The 10,640-nt window shown below is 60.7% G+C and overlaps 1 protein-coding gene across 7 annotated transcripts in view; it reads right to left on the bottom strand.

The window, feature by feature from the left end:
- Positions 1–381: 381 nt before the first annotated feature.
- MARK2 (microtubule affinity regulating kinase 2) overlaps positions 382–10,640 on the bottom strand; it is a 57,100-nt gene continuing 46,841 nt past the window's right edge. Inside the window, exons 12-19 of one of the 7 annotated variants that reach the window (XM_035013095.1) lie at positions 9,325–9,457; positions 8,855–9,036; positions 8,453–8,550; positions 7,304–7,465; positions 6,413–6,670; positions 5,363–5,389; positions 3,247–3,291; positions 382–2,615 (exon numbers count right to left, since the gene is read on the bottom strand). In XM_035013095.1, coding sequence (XP_034868986.1) covers positions 2,255–2,615; positions 3,247–3,291; positions 5,363–5,389; positions 6,413–6,670; positions 7,304–7,465; positions 8,453–8,550; positions 8,855–9,036; positions 9,325–9,457 — 1,266 coding nt within the window. In that variant the 3' untranslated portion in view covers positions 382–2,254. The remainder of the gene's footprint in view (positions 2,616–3,246; positions 3,292–5,362; positions 5,390–6,412; positions 6,671–7,303; positions 7,466–8,452; positions 8,551–8,854; positions 9,037–9,324; positions 9,458–10,640) is intronic. The other 6 variants (XM_035013096.1, XM_035013097.1, XM_035013099.1 and 3 more) reach the window with 6 other exon arrangements.

Genomic DNA, 10,640 nt, shown 5'->3' with positions numbered 1-10,640 from the left:
ACTGGATGGGCAGCTCTCCTGTCTTCTGGAGCCTGCTGTGAAGTGCTGAGGAGCTCTGGGGGTGCCCACTGTACCCACGGCCCGAAAGCTTAGAGAAAGGAGGGCTGGGAACATATGCAGACATGGGTTTATTTTTCAATGTTTTTAAAAAATAAAATCTTCCACGTTCACTGAGTGTTCTTCTCTTTTGGTGTGGAGGGCCCTGGGCTTGGCTTCCTGTCTGTGCCCTGAGGATGGGAGGGAGCAGCCACCCAGTACTGGCCTCCCCCAGGCCCCAGACAGGAATCCATTCTCTCCTGCAAGGCTGGCGGGCTGAGCCACATCTTGCCCACGGGGGACTGGGTCCCTGCCCGGCTGGGAGAAGAAACAGGAGGAGGCAGCTCAGATTCCAAACATTCTCTTTATTACGTGTTTGATCCAGAGGAGAAACTAAGTGCGGGTGTGGGGGGGAGTGGGGTGGGTGGGGAGGGGCCACCTTGCCTGGGAGCCCCCCCAAGAGCCACCACCCCCTCTGGGAGCCAAGCCATGCCCTCCCGGCCCCTCAGAGCACCCGGGCTGTTCCACTGGGCAGGAGGGGTGGGGAGGGAGGAGGAGAGAAAGGGACGGAGGGAGGAAGAGCCCTTGGTCGGAGCCTGAGCCCAGAGCCTGGAGCCCCGCAGTTGGGGCTTGGGGCAGGAGGGCTGAGGTTGGCTAGGCCCCTTCCTGGGGACCCAAGGGATCGACTTGCCACGGAGCCTGGGCTGGGAGTGGGGGGGGTGATGAGTAGGGGTGGAGTCATCATAAATCAAAAAAAAAAAAAATAATAATAAAATAAAAAATAAAACCCATCACAAAAAAATGTACAACTCGGGTGAGGGCAGGGGCAGCCTCTGTGCAGGACCCCCCCTCCCCCAATTTCTCAGGAACAGAAACAGCAGAGAAATAAATTAAGGGATGCAGCGGCCGCCACCAGCCAAGCGCCCATAACCAGCCACTCCCACACTGGCCGAGGAGGTTAGCAAGCTGGGAGTCACTAGGCCTATCTGTCCCCCCACCCCCTGGGAGGGCAGACGCTCCCGGCCCCCTGCTGCCCTATCCAGCCTCCCGCCAGGCGGCCCGTGGAGGCCCTGGGCAGTGTCTCCTGAGAGGAGGGGCGACAGTGTCAGGAAGAAAAGGCAAGGCCGGGAGATGAGTGGTGAGGGGAGTCACTGCTATGGAACTAGCTGGTGCCCAGATTAATGCCAATGAAGGGGGCAGGGGAGAGGAATGGCGAGGGGCTGTGCTTTCAGACAAAGGCTCTCCCATAACGGAGAGTGCCCAGCATCCCTGTTCCGGAGACTAGCAGCCCAGGCGGCCCCCTGGGGGCCGAGGAGCCTATCTGCCCTGCAGTCCCCTCCCCTCTCCCAGCCCGGGGGGTCAGCCCCGCCTTCTCCCCAGGAGGGGTGGGAGAAGATGGCACAGACTTTTGAGGAGGGGAACAAAAGTTCCCACAGCAGCTTGTGGAAGGAAATGCCCAGCTCTGGGGAAGGAGGGGCAGAGGATACAGTGTGGAGGGGGCCGGAGCCCCGAGCCTCGCTTGCCAGCCCGGGGCAGCCGCCAGCGCCCCCCTTCCCCCCCACCCCCCACCCAGGGCTGCGCAGCGCCCTGCCCCCAGCCCCTGGCCCGGCCATCCAGGCCTCCAACCCCGGGACCTGAGGTCAGGGCAAGGCCACCTCTGGTGGTTTGCTTGGAGGGGAGGGAGGGAAGGAGAGGGGAGAAGCCCAAAGTGGGCCTGGCGGAGGGCCTGACAGGGAACTCCACCACTCTTGCCTGAGAGTGTTCCAGCCCTGAGCCACCCTCCCGGGAAACCCCACAGATCCAGTCTTGACTGTCCCAATGGGGCAGGGAGGAAAGGTGGCCGCTGGGATTTTTTTTTTTCTTTTTTCTTTTTGGTAATAAAAAATTTCTTGGTTTAGGCGAAATACTCTGTGCAACCGCAGTACCGAGGGGGAGCCCTGCCCCCCCACCCCTCCCTCCCCTTCCTTTGCCTCCTGTAGGGGAGAGGGGGGAAGGGGGACTTTCTGGGCAGGGGTAAATGTCGGGGGAGGGGGAAGAACCATCTCCCATCCCCCCCAAACTTGGAAGAAAAAACCGAGAAGGGCGGGAGGGGAGAAGTGCCAGCAGGGGGAGACACACCAATCCGTCTCCGCAGTCTCGCCCAGGTGGCTTGGAGCTGGGCCCCAGCAGCTAAGTCCAGCTGGCCCGCCTCCGTCGCCCCCCCGCTCCTGGCAGCCTGTTAAAGCTTGAGCTCGTTGGCTATTTTGGAGGCAATGTTTTTGAAGGCCATGGAGGTGCCCGATATCCGCTTAAATCGGACACCGTTGAGGGACAGCCGCGGCAGCTTGCACACCTCCATCTCCCACTGCACGAAGTTCTCGTGGCCCGGCGTGCCGTGCATGCACAGCAGCATGTACTTCTCGTGCAGCTCGCTCTGGCAGCTGTTCGCGTCCAGCACCTTGCGGATCTCCCGCATCATCTCGTTGGGCTCCATGGAGCTGGTGGTCTTCATACTCCACGTGAAGCGTAGGGAGCGCGGCTTGGCCTCCCGGAACTCCTCCTTGTCCTTGTCGTTGCCTCCACCGCCCACCACGTGAGGTCTGCGGAGAGGGCAGAGTCGGGGGGGGGGGGCGGGTGTCAGGGCGGGGCCCGGGGCACCCCACCCCCTGGAGAGCCACCCTGGCAGAGGGCCCCCCGGAGACCAGAGAGGAGAGCGGGAGGGTGCCCCGGAGGCAACAGTGCTGGAGGAGGGAGCAGAGGGAGGGTGAGAGGGGCGGGCAGTTTTGTGACCTCCAGCTCAGGGAGGGCAGAGAAGGGGAGGAGAAGCCAGGCCCTGGCAGGGGGCGGGAGGGTGACAGTTCCATGCTTCTCTCTGACGAGGGGAGGGTCAGGGAGAAAAGGGGAGCACGTGCTCAACAGCCCTGAGCAGTTCACAGACTGGACGAAAAGCAGTGGCTGAGGTACAGAAAGGTGGGCTGGGCGGTGGGTAGGAATCTGTAGCCCCAACCGCCCAGCCTAGGGCTCCTGCTTCCCGAAGGCACTCGAGCTGAGAAGGGCCCACACGTACTGCAGCTGGGGCGTGGGGCTTCTCTGAGGAAAGGGAGGCCCCGAGTGGGTGGGGACAGGGCCGCACCACCGGAGGAGGAGCCAGGTGGCAGAAGGAAGAGAGCAGGAGGCTCGTGGCGAGCCCGGTGGCCTGGGCAGGGCCGGTGCTGGCTCCAGCCCTCTCACCTGAGCGTCTCCACTCGGTCTTTGCTTTCGGGTTCATTCAGGTTCCTCAAAAAACAGAGCGAGGGAGAGTTTAGTGCTGGGACCTCTCGCTCCGTCCACCGCCGCAGACCCAGGTGAGGGTGGGTCTGGTGAGGCGCCCCTGGCAGGTGAGCAGGACCCAAGCTCTAAGGCCCCATGCCCGGCACCTGGCAGGCCAACACGGCTCTGCAACGCCTCACACTGGCCCCTTGCAGCGGGGAGCCCAGCACATGGGGCCGTCCCTCGCCCCGCTCCCCGAGATGTGTGCGGGGGGAGAAGGAGCCTCTGCTTGGGCGCGGGGGGGGGGGGGAATGTGTGGATGTGCAGGCACGCGCATGGAGCACACAGCCACAGCATGAGGCAGCTCCCCCCCAGCCCCCAGCCCGGGCCTCACGCTGTGAATGGGTCTTCCACACCAGCATCCCGGGCCCCAGAGCCGCAGTCCTCTTGAAGGGAAGGGGCTGGGCTGGGGGGCGCGGTGTGTGTGTGTGGGGGGCAGACAGAAGTCTCTCTCAGGAGGCTCAAAGGGCCAAGAGCTGGAACCGTGAGCACCTGGGGATGGGTGCCTGGAGATGGGGGGAGGGAACCTGAGAAGGGACCTGAGGCCGTCCATGGACAAGCCCGCCTCCCCCATTCTTTTAGAACTCCCCTGCCTGCCGGGCTGCTAGGCCATCTGCTTGTACAGAAGGGAGGACAGAGGGCAGGGCAGGGCCAGCACCTTGGGAGGGTGGGTGGGGAAGAGGTCTGGCCCCGCTGAGCGGCTTCTCCAGCTCCTGGCTGGAAGATGGGTGCCTGGAGCCGGGGAACTGGGGCCTACAGAGGAGGGCAGGGACATGAGGAGGACAGAGGGCGGCGGCAGCACATGGAAAAGGAACACGAGGACTCAACAGACACACGAATGCACACAAGCGCACTGCGAGCAGGGAGCCCGGGCTGTGCAGGGGAAGGAGCCTGCTGCTCTCCCCAGCCCCACCTGGTCCCTGCCCTGTGGGTGGAGGCGCCCTGTCGGGCAGGCCCCCACCAGGGCCTGTGAGTCAACAGCCAGCCATGCAGTGAAGAGCTGGGTGGGGAGCAGTGGGTGGAAAGGGGAAAGCCTAAGGACCCTGGCTTGGCCATTAGCCAGCTGGGTCACTGTGTCCGCCAGGTGTCCTAGCCCCAGCACAAGGCCTGGGCTGACTGCCCTGGGGAAGCAGTGCTCCCAACCCGGCCCTTGGTCTTCAGCTTGGCATATGGCCCACCCAGGCTTCCAGAGAGGATGAGGATAGAGCCAGGGGGTGGATCTGGCCTAGGAAGGGAGATGCCTGTGTGTGTGTGTGTGTGGGGGGGGATCTTCCACTGTTCTGCCAGGGCAAAGAGGTAGATGGCCCCAGCCTTAGAACATCCCGGCCCCTTGCCCTTTGGAAGCCACAGTCCCTATCCAGAGAACACGGGCCCAGAGAAGAGGCGTGGCTTAATTCGTCCAGATCCCGCTGGAGGCAGGAGGTGTGCTGGGTGGGGGTGCAGTGGGCCTAGTTCTGCAGGAGCTGCCAGAAGGGGGTGCTGTGCCCACTTGTGAGGCAAAGGCTCCTTGGGCCTGGAAGCGTCAGACTGAAGCCTTGGGACCCCATCGTCCCTGTGGTACCCCCAAAGTCCTGCTATCCACAGGACAGGGGCAAGAGGTCACACGGCCCTGAAGTTCAGGGGACCAGAGAAGGGAAAGACCCAGAGACCCAGAATGAGATCCCATCCCAGATGCACTTGCAACCCTCATGGAGCTTCTTCACAGCGCATGCACAGACAGGGGAAAGGGCCAGGGAAGGAACCCAGTGCTTGCAACCAAAACCCAAACCTGGGGTAGGGGTGAGGACACAATCTTAAAGGGAGAATTCCCTGAGAAGATCCCCCGTGCCTGGGGACAAGCCGTCTGCCCTGAGTGGCCGTCCAGTCAAAGGCAGTCTTCATCCCTTTAAGATGGCAGAGGGGCCACACAGACGTGGTTAGCAGACGGAGGCAGGAGCAAGAGCCAGAAAAGGGGAGTTAATGATGGAGGCAGGACACAGGACACAGACACAGATACACACACACACACACACACACAGAGAGCGGGCTGAACGCCTACCTTCTGGCAAACCTGAAAGACAGATTTCTAAAAAAACAAACAAAAAAAGACAAAATAAAAAAAGAAATAAAAAAAACCCAACAAGACAGTGTGTGGATAAGCAGGTGGGGAGTGGGCTTTACAGGTTCAAGGGTCACCCCATGTGTGGAAGAGCCGCTCAGCGAGACTAGAGTCCCAGACGTCCTGACCTGCCCCCGGCCCGCCCCACAGCCCCGTTCTCCGGGCCCGGAAAGGGGCACGGCTCTCGGCTCCTCCAGCTGAGTGAAGTGCAGCAGGAAGGGCGGCAAGCCGGCTGCTGCTTCCCGAGCTACGCCGAGGCGGGAGACGAAACGGCGCGATGGAGACGTGGAGCACCCCACCAGGCACGATGGCTTAGGTGCACCATAAGAATCAAAGCTGTCTCTTTGGGGTGGCCAGGGGCCAGGTGTGAGAAACCTCATGAAGAGAATCCCCACCCTGCTTGCCACCTCGGAAAGCATCAACCCACTGGGCTGCGAGGGAGGAGGCTAGCTCGGCCCCCACCAGCTACTTCATTTATGGCCTTCATCAGAGCGAGCCCCGGGTAGGAGGACGCGGCTGAGGCCGAGGGAGCGACTGCAGCCGGACCTACCCAACTGGGTGGGGGGAAAGGAGGTCAGAGGGGGCGAGACAGAGGACCAGGAAAAACTCTCCTTGCCGGCCCAGCCTGGCTGAGGCCTCATGACTTTGCAGCTGCGTCACCAAATATAAGTTTCCATGGGAACCCAGGAGAGAAGAGGGGGGCTTTTATTTTAGCATCTGAGTTCACACTCTCCTAGAGAGGAGGCGGCATTGGCCATCTGCTCTCGGGGCCAGAGAACGAGGGCTGTGTACAGGAGCTGGGGAGAGCCTGGGAGGGACGGACGGGTCTGGGATCGTGAGGTGCTGACAAAGACCCAATTCCTTAGGCTTCCCAAGGCCTCTTCTAACCCCAAGACCCAAGCCTAGTGCTGGCAGTCCTCATCCCCCGCCACCCAGGCAGGTAGGAATGCCGGGCCTCATTCTCTCTGCCACCCTAAGCCCCCTACTCACCTGCGTACAAACTTGGAAGTGAATTTGCTGAAGATGCTCCCCGAGGCCCCCCGCCGGCCCTGGCTGTTGCCAGAGGGAGAGGCTGGGGTCACACCGTAGGGCAAATTCTGCTGGTCCCGCACCTGCCGGAGCTGTCCAGCGTGGAAGGTGCTTCGACTGGACACACCCCGGGGGAAATTAGTTCGGTCTGGGGCTCCACCACTGCTGCTGATGTTGTGGGCGGAGGGGGAGGCGACAGGGACACGCTGGGGGGCTGTGCTGTGGGAGAAGAGGTGGGGCGGAGGAAACGCATCAGGGCATAAGCACGCCATCAGCACCGAGCACCTGCAGCACCCCGGGCTGGGAAGAGGGAAGGGGATGCTAGGGCAGAGGCAGCCATCACAGAGGACACAGAAGGAAGGGGTGTGACCACTGAGGACACGGGAAAGGAGAACATCTAGGTGGAGGTGGAAGGAGATGGTCTGGGGGAGGGGGGGAGGCGAGGGAGGACACGTGTGTGGACAGCAGTATAGGCCGGAGAGAAGTGGCTCCTTGGAGCTAGGCACACTGGAACCTCAAGGGGACAATGTTGACCAACCCTCAAGGATTGAGTCCCTTTGGTGCTGACTGTCCCTGGGGTCCTAAGGAAGTCCAGGAAGGCTCAGAACAAAAAGGCTTCCTTCTGGAGCCTCGGGATGGCTTCTGAGAGGGAGAACTGGAGGAAAAGAGGGGCATTAAGCTATTTTTCTGTTCTCTCTACTTCCTGACTATAGGGGACAGAGCCATTTCTTGTGGCTAAGATGCCAAGAACAGAGCAGGACCCCCGGGTCGGGGTGGGGGGGGGAAACGTGGGGGGCAGGGGGTGGGGCAGGCTGAGGGCACCCGGTGCGCCAGCTGCCCCAGCACACTTGCCTGGGCCGCGGCACCTCACAGTTACTGTCCGTGGGGGGCAGCCCAGTGGCCTTGTTGGGGTGCACGGAGGCCGACATGGATTTCTGGTGCTGGCGGGGCCGGGCCGCAGAGACCGCGGCGGAAGCAGAAGCCGTGGAGGCCCGGGACCCTGGCATGGTTAGGCTAGGAGACAAAAGCAGCGAAGAGGCCTGGGTTAGGGGTGGGTGGGGCAGGAGGCTCAGGTTAGGAAGCAAGGGCAGGGCAGAAGGGCCAGAGCTGTGCGGGGGGCGGGGGAAGCCTTGGCAGGATGCAGGTCAGGTCGGGGGAGCAGTGATGGGACTCCAGTCAGAGCCGAGGAAGGCAGGGCTGGGAAGTGGAGGGTGGGTGAGGAAAGTGAGGCAGGCCAAAACGTGGGGGAGGAAACCAAAAGTGCAGGAAAGCCGACAGGAGGTAACTGCCTCCGGGTAGCGCTGGTCTCCTAGGAATTCTAAGAACAAGGATGTTTTGTCGACAGAAAGAGCAGGGTGTTGCTAAGGGGAATTTTCATTAAGCTCAGAAGAGGAGGAGCCAGGAAGGCAACACATCAAGAGATGCTGGCAGTCAAGGCTAAGGGGGGATCTGTTCTCCCAGGCACAGCTGGGGTCACCCTCAACATGTACACCCCTCCGGTGGGCAGCTCTGGGCTCTGCTCTGAGCTGGGGTCCCCCAAATAAAGCCTCAGGCGCTGATGCCGAGAGGAGCATGGTTGCCATGCCCTGGCTGCAGTCAAGAAGCAAGAAGGCAGGGGCGCCGGGCTGGCTCAGTCAGAAGAGGTGTGACTCTCGATCTTGGGGTCGTGAGTGTGAGCCCCACATTGGGTGGGGACATTGTTTAAATAAATAAATAACTAAAAAAAAAGAAGAAGAAGAAGAAGCCAGAAGGCAGCCGAGATGACCCTAGAGTCTCCCTCGGTCCGCCCACTGCAAGGAGCAGTCCCAGGAGCACAGGGGAGAGGAGACTGGGGGTGGGGGGGTGAGCAGGAGGAGGTGCTGGTGTGTGGACAAGCTGGACCGGACAGAGCCAGGACGGAACTCCAGGGAGCAGGGAGGGGAGGTGGGGCTGCCGACAGACGTCACTGCTGTGAGAGATGGTTCTGGGGCAGCGTGGTGGGCAGGGCCTGGGTCGGCTCACCTGTCTTTGCCGTTTTGGATGGAGGCCTGGCCAAGGCTGGCCCTCTCCAAAAGTGGGGAATTCCTGCTTCGATTTGTGCTGGTGGAGAGGATGCTGTTCTGTGGGGAATAAAGGGCAGAGCTGTATCACAGAAAACCAAAAAGTTCTTCTGTTCACAGAACTGGCTTTCCCTCTGCCTTCCGGCAGGAGCAGACAGGGGTAGAGAAAAGAAAGGATTCTGCTTTTCCTCTTGGGGGGAGGCTTTCTACAGTAAGCCAAAGTGGCCCGGGAGGTAAGATACAGTGGGCGGTGGGTGGCCAGAGGGAGCTGCCTGGAGGGGGCTGGCTCCACTGCAGAAGGGGAGCTAGGTGGTGGGGAAGCAGGAGTGGGGCTGGCTGGTGGGGGACCCGGAGGGATGCTCACCGTGGAGGGGGTGGGGGTGGTCTTCTTCCTCTCCAGGCCGGGCAGGGGGCTGGCAGGCACTTTGGCTGTGCTGCTGGCCTTCCGCCCTGACTCCCGGTCTTCCTCAGGCCGCTTATTCTCTGCGTTGTTACTCTGCGTCTTCTTAGAGTAGGAATTAGACGTGGGAATGGCAGGACCAGCTGCTGGGCCAGAGGGACGGTGGGAATGGGTAAGGGTGAGGGGCCCATGGAGTGCCTGAGACACACACACACACACACTCTCTCTCTCTCTCTGCTCTCCTACAGTCTTGCCAGCAACTTGGCAAACCCCATGTCACAGAGGGTGAAGGGAGTTAAGTGGCTTGGCCTAAGGCTAGTAAGTGGCTGAACTGGGACTGAAACTCGGCAGTGTCATCCCAAGCCCCCAGAACCTGTGTCCTTTCAGGAGAGGAGTGAGTCCCCACCTGCAACCCCCACCCCCCAAGCACTCACCTTGGTCACTGAAGCGTCGCTGCTTGGGGTTGGCCGAGACACTGCGCTGTACCTTGTGGGAGGGGGAGGGGGCACTGCTATTGGTCAGATCAGCTGAAGGCCGGGGCTTCAAGGTGATGGTGTCGCCCTCCAGCTGCAAGCAGAGAAAAACCCGGGCAGAAGCCATTGGAGATGTGTACAGATGGACCCACGTAATTACACACAGTCCCGCCTGACAGGAAGCCACCCCAGACTCACATGAGACATACTCCTGCAGGATCCAGGTGTACCTAAACACTCCTTGAGACACACATGCCCCAGCAAAGATCCTGACAGAGCCAAAGACACCCCCCGCCCCGGCCCCCAGCACACCAAAGACTCCCTGCCCCCAGAGAGGGATATACATGCCCCGAAGAACACACATTCAGGCTCAGAGACCACACCCTCCTGCTCCCAACTAGATATACTTCCTGAGCAGGCTAAGGTGAGAACCGAGAGAGGGAGCCCAACACTACCAGGGGGAGAGCAGGGAGGCCAGGAGTGCATGTAGGGACATGCAGATGGTGAGCAAGACCCCACTCCCACACAAACCCACGGACTCACACACAGACATGGTTACCCAGACGGGGAGAAGAACAAACACGATAACTCCAGATGAATAGACAGGAGGATGGACATAACACGCACACAGATACCCACAGCCAGACATAAGCACTAGGCAGAAACAACACAAAGACTCAAGACTCCTACTAGAAAGGCACAGAGACCCACACACCCGAACACCCAGAGGTGGACACTTCCAGATGCAGAGGGACACAAACACATGGAAACAGACACAAAGATTTCTAGATCAACAAAGAACTGATCCTGGGGCGCCTGGGTGGCTTAGTCAGTTAGGTGTCTGCCTTCAGCTCAGGTCATGATCCCAAGGTCCTGGGATTGAGCCCCATGTCTGGTTCCCTGCTCAGCGGGGAGTCTGCTTCTCCCTCTCCCTCTGTCCCTCTCTCCCCACACTCGTGCTCTCTCTCTCAAATAAAATCTTTAAAAACAAAACAAAACCAAAAAAAGACAAAGAACTGATCCAGCCTTATCAGCACAGAAGGGACCAGATCTACTCACCCACATGGAAACCCAGGCCCAGGCCTAGACCCCACTAGCTTTCCTATCCATTCCATGAAGGAGACCAGTGAAAGCAAAGGCCAGAGAGCCTTACCCACCAGTGCTGAGGCTTAAAATTTGTCAGCAGAGAGCGCATACCTACTCAGAGAGGAGCTCCTGCCCTCAACGGGTACCAGAACGGGGGTGCTACGGACAGCAAAGCTGGCTGGCAGGGGAAA

This window comes from Mirounga leonina, unplaced genomic scaffold (genome assembly GCF_011800145.1).
Source record: "Mirounga leonina isolate KUSES-001 unplaced genomic scaffold, KU_Mleo_1.0 Mir_166, whole genome shotgun sequence".
NCBI lineage: Eukaryota > Metazoa > Chordata > Mammalia > Carnivora > Phocidae > Mirounga > Mirounga leonina.
The sequence above is the reverse complement of the archived record's forward strand: the minus strand, read 5'-3'. Positions and strand labels throughout refer to the sequence as shown.